The sequence below is a fragment of the Typha angustifolia genome, chromosome 1 (assembly GCF_048772165.1).
Source record: "Typha angustifolia cultivar Huaian chromosome 1, ASM4877216v1, whole genome shotgun sequence".
NCBI lineage: Eukaryota > Viridiplantae > Streptophyta > Magnoliopsida > Poales > Typhaceae > Typha > Typha angustifolia.
This window is the reverse complement of record NC_133239.1, coordinates 1,739,113-1,752,452: the sequence shown is the minus strand read 5'-3', so window position 1 is coordinate 1,752,452 and position 13,340 is coordinate 1,739,113. Positions and strand designations below refer to the sequence as shown.

The 13,340-nt window shown below is 36.9% G+C and overlaps 1 protein-coding gene across 1 annotated transcript; it reads right to left on the bottom strand.

Moving 5' to 3' along the window:
• Nucleotides 1–4,115: 4,115 nt before the first annotated feature.
• Nucleotides 4,116–13,096, bottom strand: LOC140778618 (uncharacterized). The gene is made up of 3 exons (XM_073123457.1): nt 9,753–13,096; nt 9,506–9,588; nt 4,116–4,778 (listed from the first exon to the last, which is right to left on the bottom strand). The coding sequence occupies exon 1, from the start codon at nt 13,010–13,012 to the stop codon at nt 10,145–10,147; it is 2,868 nt and encodes a 955-aa protein (XP_072979558.1). The 5' UTR covers nt 13,013–13,096; the 3' UTR covers nt 4,116–4,778; nt 9,506–9,588; nt 9,753–10,144.
• Between the last annotated feature and the right edge of the window lie 244 nt (nt 13,097–13,340).

The window sequence follows — 13,340 nt, the reverse complement described above, 5'->3', positions numbered from 1 at the left end:
GACTTCACCCCTTATAATTTTATTTGTATCAATGCAATTCTTATTTATTTTTAATATATTTAACCAAATTATAGGTCGAATTTTTTAAAAAAAATATTAGAAACAAAATTATAAAAAATTAAATAAGTTTTCTATTACATCTAAAATAATATCGATAGAATTTCAGGTAACAAAAGTCACGACAAAAATATACATATATTTAATATTAATTTATTATCTAAAATCCTATCTTCTTATCCAATTTTTTTTTATAATCTTATTATTAATGAGTATTTATGATTAAGTATAATGGAAGTAAAGAGATACAAGACAAATGAAATGGTGTTTAAAATAAGGAGCTTTACCTTGATGCTTTGCAGATGTCAGCGGATGTGTTAGTTAGGGGAAATTAACATGGGTGATTAAGAAGAAGAACGATAGCTTTCGGCTAATCTAATAGTGTTCCTTTTTACGGCACGAAAGAGATTAGAGACTAACTTAATCGTACACTTTTCATTCCACGTGGAATGCATTGATGGACGCTGAGTTAGGCCTGTCTACTTTTAACAAGGAGTTGTTTATGCCGTATAAAAGAATGACACGCACTATTAAAGTATTAATGCATCCAAACCGATCTATGGGGACTTAATTTATATCACCAAATTCTTCTTATGACTCAGATTACTCTAATTACAACTGTTGATGAAAAAAAAATATTAAAATTAAATCATTATAATTCTCCGCCATTATAGAAGAAGAAAAGAAAAGGGAAAAGAGAGGATGTCTTAACTTACATTATGCGTTTAATGCATACAATGACCTAGACTTTGACAATTTAGACTAAAACATTTAGTTCATGTTCAAATTAGATGAGTAAGAGGCATGATTTTCCTATGATGACAGAGTTAGCGTATTCTGGCCGACAAAACATATGATGAGAATTCAAGTTTAGTACTTTCAATTCCCATTAATATTTCAACCTTTTGCTTGCTGAAATCAAACAACAATCAAAAACAGTACAGAGACACGTTCATGGGGTCATTTTCTAGAATTCAAAGTAATGGAATATATGATAAAGCTGTAGGGAGTGTCATTTGGTTTTCTATTTTGAGTCAATTATAAATATTCTCATTCCGAGTTATTATCATCGTTCGAAAATTCTTAATTCGGACGGTTCAGGTGGGCTAGGAATAATTATCTCTATGTTTTTGAGTCAAATTTGTTAACTGGAAAATTGGATGACATAATTTAAGAAAATATTTAAAATTTTTTTGAATTGATAGAGTTTAAGCCTAATTATTATGTAACCAGAGTAGGCCTATTCTTGCAAAGAATCAAATAATCTAAAGTGCAAGTAGAACAGCTTTGGATTAAACCTAAGAAGTTTCAAATGCATCGACATCACTGATGTGATCCCAATGTCGATCTTTTCTAGGCACCTTTTTGTTAAGGGTGTGATTGTTCGTTCATAGGATGAGCAGTGCAAGCACAGCACGGCAGCACTATGGCTTCTCATTGGCCAAATCTAGTGATCCCAAATCCTAATATCACCACTTGAGCTTGGCCAATTAGATTGGCCCATAACAATTTCATGCTACCTTTTTATCTTAATTTTTTTGGATCTACTACATAGGTGTTCTCCTTTAGGATATACCTAATTGTTCCACCATTGCAATCCACCTCAAAGAGTCTTTTGAGGAGATAGATGGACCTAATAATTTACCAACCTAATTAGGGCTTAGTTTATCGTCGTTATCGGAATCGAAAGCGTACGCGCAAATTACACGGATATATACATAATATATAAACATAAAGGATGATAACGACGTCAATGATATTATAATTAGGTGCGAATGGATGCTTATGAAAGAACTTAGTTACAAGCACTAATGTATTAAGGCAATGGAAAAGCTCAAGCTTGTTGTTAAACCCTCTGTAATTAGCTCAACATCACATCAAATTCGGTTGGCCGGACAAGGTTATGCCTTTTTCTTCTTTTTTTTGAAATAATATATATAATTAAATATCAGAACAATGAGGAGTGAGTTGTTGATCGATCATCTAAATAGTTTCGAAAATCAAACTGTTTTGATAATTTCTTTAATTTTTGAAAGAAAATTCAGAAAAGGGTCCCAATTTTCGTGGGATAGATTTTATGCATGGGCGTTGATTTGAGATGGATATAACATCCGAGCTGTACTCCACTTATTCACCAAATTAAAGCTTGCAACTTGTGGTAAAAGGGGGAGATACGCGTATCACAATATATGCTTAATTTTGAGCACGCGAGGAGAACATAATAAAGTTAAGGAAAGGAGGAAGATTCATCTGGTAATTTCATTCTCACTCCTTTTTTTCCAGCTTTTAGCTCGGTGGAATTAATGACACCACATCAATGCTAGAGACTAGAGATAAAAAGAGTATCAAATAGAAGGAGATGAAGAAGAAGCAGCAGCAGCAGCAGCAGCAGTGGCGGCAGCGATAGTGGAGGCAAAGACCCGCATCTCACCAAACTTTGACCTACTAAATCGGGTCCGGTACGGAGACCAACGAGAACACCATTAATGCCGTCCACATCAAGGTAGCTAAAAGCTCGGGCCCACCCCCAAGTTGCATATTTTTTTTTTTATTCTTTTTTTAGCGGTGTCATATTCTAATATATTGATACAGCTCCAGTTATTTTCACAGTAATTATATATATATATATATATATGTATCATAAATTATATATAATTGTAACTAGATGGAATTCTCCTTTGACGGCCAGTGTTGAAATGGTGGGGATCACGGTCTAGTTGTTTGATCAAACAGTGAAGGAAACGTTAAAACGCTTAGGACGGGTAGCTCAACCAAATAAAAAGGAGTATGGAGGAAGATGAGAAAAAGATGATTGGTTTTTTTGTTCTTTTGTTCTTGTTGGCAATGTTGTTTCACACATGAGTTGGTAGATTCAATAAATATCTCTGTCGATTACCGTACAAATAGCGTTTTGGGATTTTAATGAAATATAGTTTACCAGTTAACCTTAATATTTATTCCTGTCAAACTTGTCGTCAGAGCTCAATCTTTCCACTGCAAGTCGTCTATTTCTCCGCTTCCCTGATGCCAAAAGGAGTTCGCATGCTTTCTTTGTCAAAAGTACAACGTCGAAACCGAAGCTGATGAAGAATTCCAAGTCCGTGCATGTGCATTTTGGTCGAATTTGGACGGCTTTAGTTGTTTGAATCGACCAAGTAAATCTTTCTTCTTCTTCTTCTTCTTCTTCTTTACCCCCCTTGGATTAGATATCTTGGAAACTATGTGACAACTTCTTACCACAGTAATATTTGATAGACGATGCCTAATGCCTAAATAAAGCACACTGGAACACAACATGAATCATGGTATTCTTGGATTTGTTGCCATGGATGTATGATGGAGTGTAACTCAAGCTAGTTAATTGTCTCCATCTAGAAAGGAGGACAAACCAAAAAATAAATATTAAAAAAATCACATCAAATGTAGGCAAGCTGACGCGCTAAATGTGGCGCGAAAATAGACACATATGCACATAATTAAGATGCATGAATAGAGAAAAAAAAAAAAAAAAAAAAAAATATATATATATATATATATATATATATATCTTTGCTTATCCTGTATCAAAATTCTACATCGTTGACTTGGAGGAAGTGTAAGGCCCTAGTATTTCGGCGTCACAGCGAGGACAAACAGGAACAGGGCTTCTGTATATACTATGTCTAGATACTTGGAACATTCATGAACTCGAGATTGGGAGAAGAAGGTCGAACCGTGGCCAGAGGATGAGCACCGAGTAGGTGACAGCTGTGAAATGTTATTTAAAATTGGCAAGGTATAGACCACAGCATGGGCAACTTGTGTGCCATTACATGCCATAATCTTTGCCAACTGCCGTGATGTGTCAGATTAGCATTGGTGGAACATAAGATGCCACTGAGATGAGCGTGAAAGCTATTGGTGCTCGAATGCAAATGGTCCTCCCTGGCACTATACTACATAGAGAGGATGGTCACTGCAACCTTTATGCTCAAATTTACTACGACGGCAAGACTGCAATAACATTATCATCAAAGTACTATACCATCTTGAAACTAAAAAACAAAGGTCTGAGAGACTTTATATAGTACTTGGTTCACATTGCTCTTCCTTAATCTCATCTATTGTTCAGAGAAATACATGTGTTATTTCACTAAAAGACAGAAAATGAGTCAAATTGGCTATCGCAGAACAGAGATCCAGTTATAGTGAGACTGTACGAATAATGCAAACGCTACAATGTATAAGTTGGGTATTCATTCACTCATTTACACAATAATGACGTGACAGACTTGGAAAGAAATCAACAGAACCATATTTTCTCCGCTGATTATTATTAAGACACTGGAATCATTTGCAACACACTAAACTTTGACCAACTAAACCATTTCTTCTTCCAACCGTTTCTTGTTTGCCCTCTTGGTATCGCCATACTAAGAGACGAATGTAACCAGCTGAAGTCATCCTGAAATTGAAGGTATTGACTCTTTCTGCCCATCTGATGTGGGAGACTATAGACACCTAATCAAGACCAGCCTTTGCTCCATGACTACAATGTGCAGTTATGACCAAACAGTCACCTTAACGCATGGAAATGTACACATTAACATGCATGTCCTCAAATTCAAAGCAGAGTCTAACAGTTGTTATTTGCTATGTAAGAGAAACCCAGGAAAAACACAGAGCTATCTGCGAAGTAATAGCGCCAGATATTGGACCACACCACGTGATTCTTCTGCAAGCTGTTATCATATTCAGATAGATAATGAGATCAAGGTATAAAACTAATAAGCAAGCATCCAAGTGGGCACAATGTTGAGACAGGATCAAAATACAATAGTCAGTGGAAACAAACCCTAGATTGTAGAGAAGAGACTACACAAGATGTAAAATATAACAGCCAGTACCAAAATTAATAATATAGAAAAAATATTTCTGGAAACGTGCCCCACTGCCCCCCCCCCCCCCCCCTCTCTCTCTCTCTCTCTCTCTCTCTCTTTCTCTCTCTCTAATACGACTTAGTCTAATTAGATCCATTCGCGGCACATTGGACTCATAGGGTTAAGCCTATTTATTTAGTTATTTTTGTATTCCTTTTGACAACTGTCTTGTTAATTGAGCCATGAACTCAAGTAACAAATAAATGTGGACGCAATTTATTAATTGGATAATTATATTTAGTCAAGTCGATCAAATATTTGAGTTGTATCGGGAACCTCAGTTTAACTCGGGCTAGTCGAGTTGTATTGATTAATTGAGTCCTTATCTATGTTGGTATAAGATTAGTCTTTATAAATATGTTGATGAAACTCTAATTTAGAAATTATCTCATTATTGGATTGCTTTGCTACCCCCCTACCACTCACTATCTTTATCCCTTGGTCGTCGACCTCATCTCCTTCACCTCCCTCATTGCCAACCGTGCCACCATTATTGATTCAATCTCTTCTAGCCTCTAGCCTCTAGCCTCCCACTTCTCCTTCTCTACTTCTCATTCAACCTATATTCACTAACCTTATTTCAAGATGAAAGCAAATCTGCACCCAAACAGCCATCAAGAGCAACAGCATGCAAACCGATCCAAGTTGATACGATCTCAATTTGTCAAGTTGCATCACCCTCCGACCTTTGTCTACTCTTTTAAAAATATCTTCCAATCTAGCCATCCGATTGGCATAAAATTATATTTGTTAGAAAGCTCACTCCCAGGGCTACAACATATAAAAAATTCACAAAAAATCAACGACTAGATCCGCCAAAAAATCTCTCAAAAGTTTCATACAAATTCATGTCCAATATCGAGTGACCCTATCGAGATCACCATTGCAGTCGATTTCTTCGCCGATTCTTGGCTTTGTCGTCAACCGTCATCATCGACCATGTCGCAACGCCACCACCTTCTCTTCCTCGCCACCTCTTTGTCCACCCTCTAAAGCAATACCCCATGTGGGACTTGTAAGGAGTACCTCCTTTGGCAGGTGAGTTCCTCCTTTCTCTCCTTTTTATTCTTCACCCATTATAATTATTTATTTCCTTCATTTAAATAATGTTAGTAAGTTTGGCCATCTTTGGCACAATAAACCGTGTGGGTTCTAGTTCTATTGCAGTCCATGTTGGTTGTGGGTTGGGTTGCCTTTGGATAGTTTGAACTTTGGCCCAACCTCGGTGAGTTAGTGTTGTGGTCTTTGGGTTAGTTACAGCCCAGCCCATTGCTTTAGACCTTTAACTGGCCCAAATAGATTAATTGCTCTTTAATTTATTTTGATATATTTTACTCATTTCATTTAATTATCTTTGTCAACTTAAACTTTAAATATTAATCGCTTTTAGAGAATAGCTTTGTTAATTATAATAATTATTATAAATTAGACTGTGATCTAAGTGTACCTCTACCAATTGCTTAAAATGAAAAATTAGTTCTAATTATTAATCTTTAAATCATGTTTTGATAATCAATGAAATAAACTAATTAAATATTGTCTATTCTAATTTGGTTTCAATCGACAGCTATTAAAGAAATAGTGATCATGATGATAGTTGTGTTAATAACCTTAAAAGTGTATCAGACTATCATAATTAATATACTTATTATACTTGAATTAATAAATGTAAGAATTTCTAGGTGGACCTATCTAAACTTATAACGAGTATCAGTAGAATTATTTATTAATTAGTGTCAGAAGTGTATTAATTAGTATCAAAAGTGCTTATGTTTATTACTTTCATTATCAAGGTATATTCATTATCGTGCGAGAATCCGTGACGCAATTAGAATTGATTAACTTGGAAGCAATGTCAAGCGAGTAAATTCTTTATAATCTTGTGTAATATTGAAGTGATGTATTACTTTATGAGTTTATTGCATTCATATTATACATGTGTAGATGTTTATTCACTATTCATCATAATTATATTTACTTTACTACTTTATAGTTATTCATAAAACATTAGAGCATTTTCAATTATGATATCTTCAATGTACATGTAATATGATTGATGATGTTAATAACTGCTCCACTTGCATGTATCACCATACAGTTAAATCCCGTCTCGGCAATGTCTATTTACTCACTCAGCCCAGGGTCAGAAGGCAGAGTATATATTTATTACCTATATTTATATCGATCAATGAGCGAGGTCATAAGGTCAAGAGAGGACTATCATACACCACGTGAACTGGTTTGAGTAGGCACAACACTGCCGAATACGAAAACTAGACACTACGTAAACTAAAATTATAATTGAGAGGTAAAGGTCATAGACCTAACGGTACCCGATGACGCAGTGTCAAATCGTCTATAAGCAATGGTGCTCTTGTTTTTTTACTGTGAACGATAATCCCGATGTATGTGATGATTCTGCTATGTGAGATGAATTACTAGAGCGATAAAATTGAGATATGAGCTTACGACTGGAATCCTTGGTCTGATGGCCATAAATAATCTATCATATGTAGCGTCGTTACGCATGTATAGGCGACATTATTACTAAATGTCTATCTCTCCTCGATATTTGAGTTGGTGTGAACCTATGTTTATTATATGGTAGATAGCTCTTTGAGCATGTTATGATAATTATGATTATAACTCAGTGTGAACTTGATGTAAATGATTTGATAGTTTAAATGATACATATCATGTGTTTTTTTATTAATACATATAAATTATTAATATGAACATATTGCATGAACGCATTACAATAATCATGTTGTCATAAAAATGTATTATGTGACATCATTCTTTATCCTATTTTTAGATTGTAGAGATGTATACTTGCTAGGCTTTATGCTCATCATATTTTAATAAAATTATTATTTTTTAATCAGTAGATAACCCCGAGTCTGTGAAGGAGCTGGTAAAGATCTGACTATATTTGTTTTAGTATTGTAAAATAAGTTATATAAATTATAGCCCATGTGCAGGCATTTGTCTTAATAAGGTATATAAATATGTATTTTAAGGCTTGTTGCGGCCAGTAGTAATTTAGACTCCGTTTAACTTATTTTATTTGTAAAAATATCATATTTTATCATTTATATTATGTACAAACATTTATCAATAAGTCACGTGGATATCAAGTGGTATCTATCCACGTGAAGGACACGTATATTTAGAGGTAAGTGTTTCATAAAATCTTGATCTAGATCGAGTAATTATATTTAATCTTTTAAAAACTAATATAATGATAGCAATAAAGCTTTTTACTTGCTCAAATTATATGAAAATAAAGAAGCTGAGACATCAGAGAGATTCGACCATTGTAAAACTTCAACTGCTTCTTTAGTTAACTACAATAGTGTAGTAGTATTTAAGACTTGAAGTCCTATCTATATGTTGCAACCGCCAAATACAAAAATTTGCAATATAAAATACATTAAACCTTATTGAGTAAATAAAAGAATTTATCCTAGAGTTCCCAGATCTGAGATATGTCTATCTAATGATTCCAACAGATATCTGATGGCATCATTGAAATTAAAATCTAATCAATCAAAGTAAACATAGTTAACATCTCATAATGATGATTATTAGTGATAAGAAGTGAACGAGCTCGTAAGCTCCATTGGTTCTTGATACCATTGAGATAATGACGACAAACAAAATTCTAAAGAAGGCACTAAGATACCTCTAATTTCTAAATGATAACAAAAGATATCCTGTGCTATAGGCTGTTTAACACAATTTAGCAATTTTTCTCCTCTATTCCAATACTATCATGAGAAACTTTGTGATCTGGCATACGAAGTACTGCAATGTGTCCAGCATGAGATCTACTAAGATGTAAGAGGGACAGAATTCTTAAATCAAATCATAATTGCTAGAAGCATTACTTACATAATTACATACCTCAAAGACGGGTAGAGGCACAAAGAGGCTACTAGTGTTCTTATCGTGTAAAAAACAATAAAACCATGGATTTTAAATATGAAAGACTGACAATGTATCTTAGCATCATACCTCTACCTATATAACCGGTCATAATTTTTTTTTTTTCACTTGTAGGCAAGAAACCCCTGAAATGTCGTATTATTTGCTCTTCAGCAGTTTTAGTATTATCGAATGTGATTAAATATGTTCTCCATAAAGATAGGCCATCTTATAGTTTGCACAAGAGATTTAGGCCTACATATTTTATGGTAAACTGCAGATCAATGCGAAGAGACTGATTTATAAGAAATTAAGCATAATTATTATTATCTAAAAAATCTAAGGTGCAACTTCTTATCAGAGTCTAGGACCTTTACTTTCAAACTTAAAATTGTCTGCCCAAGCTCAAACGCATGCAATGGAAAATTTATTTTGAAGTGTTCGACAATAAACCACATGAAAATAGACAATGTATACCAAATAAGAAACAAAAGAACGTACTATGATGCCAATTTTTTTAAAGAAAAACTTGTCATTAACTCTTTGAAGTAAAGTACATTAAAAAGAGAATCATAGTGCAAGAATAATATAAAAGTTTTTACCATCTAAACCCATGTCTGCAGTGCCACCTAACTTATTGTCGTCAAGGATTAATTGCTCTTCGCCCTCCATAAGAAACAATTTTCTATTGAAAAAGAATACAATGTAAAAGTGTTAATACATTGCTATTAAAAAGAACTCGACAGGTTCTGTGCACATACCGAGAAGATGAATTTTGATACTACTGAATTGATCACAAGGTTCTTAAACAGAAAGAGTAGATAAAATTATGTGTATAATATCACATACCGAATTAATGTGTTGATGTATCGAGCCACTTCCTTCCAAGAAGTAAGTTCTCGTGTGAGAAATAAAATGATTCCCACGTGTGCTCCCAGCTTAAGATGGCAATAGAACACAAAGAGATTTACTGAGCTGATAAGTAAAGAAACCTTGATATGGCTAATAAATCTCCTTCCATATAAAAAATTCCCTTCAAGAACTTAAAGATCTTCGGCTCTGCTGGCTGAAGCACAAGTCATATAAACCAAAACCCAATCTAGCTGGGCTGAGAGATCAAACATGTGAGATCCAAATACTGCACTGTCCAGGGCACAATCCCTCTGTTTGCTCTCTTTCTTTAGAAAAAAATGATTTCCATGTGTGATGCCAGCTTAAGATGGCAACAGAATATAAAGAGATCAGTGAGCTGATTTAGGTAATTTGGACGAAGTACAGAAATCTTGATATGGCTTATAATTTTCCTGCCATTTCACAAATTGTCTCTTTAAGCACTTAAAGATCTTCTGCTCCGCTGGCTGAAGCACAATGTCAGATGAATCAAAATCCAATCTAACTGGGCTCATATCAAATATGTGAGACCCAAGTTGTGCATGCCCATTATCAACATTGCTCGTCTTGTCAACAATTCCACCAATGAATGTGGTAAATTTCTCATCTTTATAGATCACTGAGCAAGTTTCAAACAAACGATTGGCTTGTGACTGTTCTTCCTGTACTACCTTCTTTGCAGTAATTTTGCACCTACTCCCACTTTGTACAGGTTCATAAATGAAAAAAGGTTTCTCGTCATGCAGCTCTTGTGATGCAGACCATTCTTTACAATTGTCAGTATCAGCAATGGAAATTTCTGTTTCAGAAAACACATTCTCGAGAACTTCTTTGCATTGAAGGCTTAACAAGTCACCATCTAGCTTTTCTTTTAGAAAAGAAGAGTTGTTCGACTCATAATCTATCTCATGAAGTGTAACAAGAACAGGAATAGGAAGAACTGGACCTACAAGGCCATCATCGCTTGATGCTTTACTCGACCACTTCTCACCTCTTCTGGAAGGTTTCCCCACAAAGAAAGGTCGGAATTGATTATGAGGCAAGCAGCTAGGAACTTCCAAAAATTCAAAAGAATAATCTGGATTACCAAATAAGTCTGAATATGTGGAGAAGGCCAAGGACAAAAGATCTGATTGAAGACAATTCAACATTCTCCGAGATGCAATTTCAAATATGCTAGTTGGAATGCTAGCATCACTTAAAACAGAAGAGAGTGATGACGTACTAGAATTCTGAGTGTCTTTTACAAGTTTCCTTATTCCATCGCCCAAAGTAATTTGTTTAGCTTCCTTGGAATCCAATTGAGCATTATTTGTAGTGATTGCATTGGAAAGGTTACCATTCATATATTCAAAAAGATACCTCAACTTCAAGAAATCGTACCGCATGGATATTCTCTCTTCCTTGCCTTTGCAGAAAATGAGCAAAGGCCTCAATTCTAATGAACTGCCTTTATGTGCTGTGTAGTGCTTGTGGATCTTTTGTTTGCTGTTGCTGTTGGGAGGCTGGTTGGTGTTTGACCTTCTGTTTTCTTGTGTCTTGTTTTGGTGATCAGGGTGTGAACTTTTATTCTGGTCCTGCGACCAGATGTTTTTTAAGCTTCTACTGGAACAAGGTGTGAGCCTTTTCTCAAGAGATAAATCCCATATTGCATCATACCTTTGCATCTCCAGCTTCCCAGATGACATTACCCGAATCAATGCAAAACCACCAGAACTGCTTTCCATTATAGAGAGATTATCAGGAAGAATGCAGAATCCAACAACCATGTCCTTCCTTTGTTGACAATCAGAAAAACTTGTAGATATCTCTCCCAAGAAAATATCTTTTATAAGGTTATCACCAACTGCAAAACTTTGACCCACCAAAGAAAGACATGACGGAAGTTCCCAAGCATAAAGGGAAGGATCATTTGAAGATGCTTTCTCCTTAGGCCCATAGCAGAAGAGATTAAACTCGTTGTTGCCAAATGAACCGACCAAGATGGCAAACCCTGATTCTGAGGCCCACTTGAATTCATCGGACGGTCTCAAATCCAGCAACCTAAACATGGCAATGCATCTAGGGTTATCAAGCCCATGATCCCATGTCAATACAGGAACCAAAGGATTTCGCAGATCAAAAAGAAACAATAGACGCTCGGTCACTAAGGACATATGAAAATTATTGTAATCCGCTTTGCAGAAAGCAAGAAACTGATCATTCTTTTCCTCCGAGGGGGAAACATCAAATAGACCTGGCATTTCGACCTTAGCCAAAACTTTATTCTGCCGGCCATCGCTAAACCTCAAATCAACCGAGACAACAACTTTAGAGCTCACAACAGTGACAACCCACGGCTGTTCACCAAACTCGCATCCCAACCATTCTCCATTATCATCACCACCACCCAACTCAACCTTAACCTTGCCCCCACGCTTGGTACTCAAATTAAACCAGCAAAGCTCGCCGCTTTCCAACAGTGCGGCACTCTCCTCCTCATAATGCGGGCTCCAGCAAGCGTGTACCACGGACTTCTCAAACCCCTGCTTCGCCAGAGGCACCAGGAACGGCCTTTCCAAACCACATTCCAAAACTCTAGTCTCAACCCTAAACCAATTTACAGAATACAGAGTGGCAGCAATCAAGTACCCTTCGACGACGGGCGTACCTGGCGAAGCCGAACCGGCTTTCCACGATAACGAGTTGGCGGGAGATACGGCCAGATGTAAGATCCGATGGTAGGGGTGCTTGTACCCGTCGTTTTGCTTGAAGACATCGCCGTTGCGCTCGACGGTGATCTCGGGAACCGACGATTTGCTGTTAAATGCGATCGACACGTAGCCGATCAGATCGGAGTTTTCGCCAGAGGGGAAGAAGAGGATGAAGGAGGAGGGGCGGCGGCGGCAGCGAAGGTAGACGAGGTAGGGGGAAGGGATGGAGGAAGAGTAGGAGGAAGGAGAGGGGAAGAGGTCAGAGAAGAGGGAGTCGATGGCAGAGGAGGGGAGGAAGGCGTCGTTAGTGGGGGAGCGGAAGAAGGCGCGGAGGGAGGAGAGGACGGAGGAGGAAGGGAGAGGAGGGGGGAGGTGGAGGGAGATGGAAGGGGACGAGAGGAGAGGGAGGGGAGGGGAGGAAGGGGCGAAGAGGAGAGGGCCGTAGGAGGAGGAGGCCAGGAGGTTGGGAGCAGGGAAGATGGAGGAGATAGGAAATAGAGAACGCCACTCGTCGGAAAAGTTCATTGGGGGTAGAGAGAGGAGAGAGGAGAGAGGGGAGAGGGAAGGGTTATTACTTATTAGGGATTGGTTGGCGGGAAGGGGGAGAGCGGCGCCGATTTTGGGGGATTCTTCCGAGTCATCCACCTAGTAGGACCTGGGAGAGAGAGGAGGAAGCAGTACTGGGCCTTCTTGTATCCAGCCCATAATAAAGGATCTATTAGGCCATAACGAGCCAATTTGAGAACTATTTTACTGAAAGAGATGAGGAAATACTTGCTTCCTCCTCTCTCCCAAGTCCTGAAGTAAAGAGACTAATTTACTCCTTTATATTAATTACTATTTTCGGTCACAG

Excerpts from the sequence above, each read along its gene's own strand:
- LOC140778618 (XM_073123457.1), bottom strand. The coding sequence starts at position 13,012 with ATGAACTTTTCCGACGAGTGGCGTTCTCTATTTCCTATCTCCTCCATC.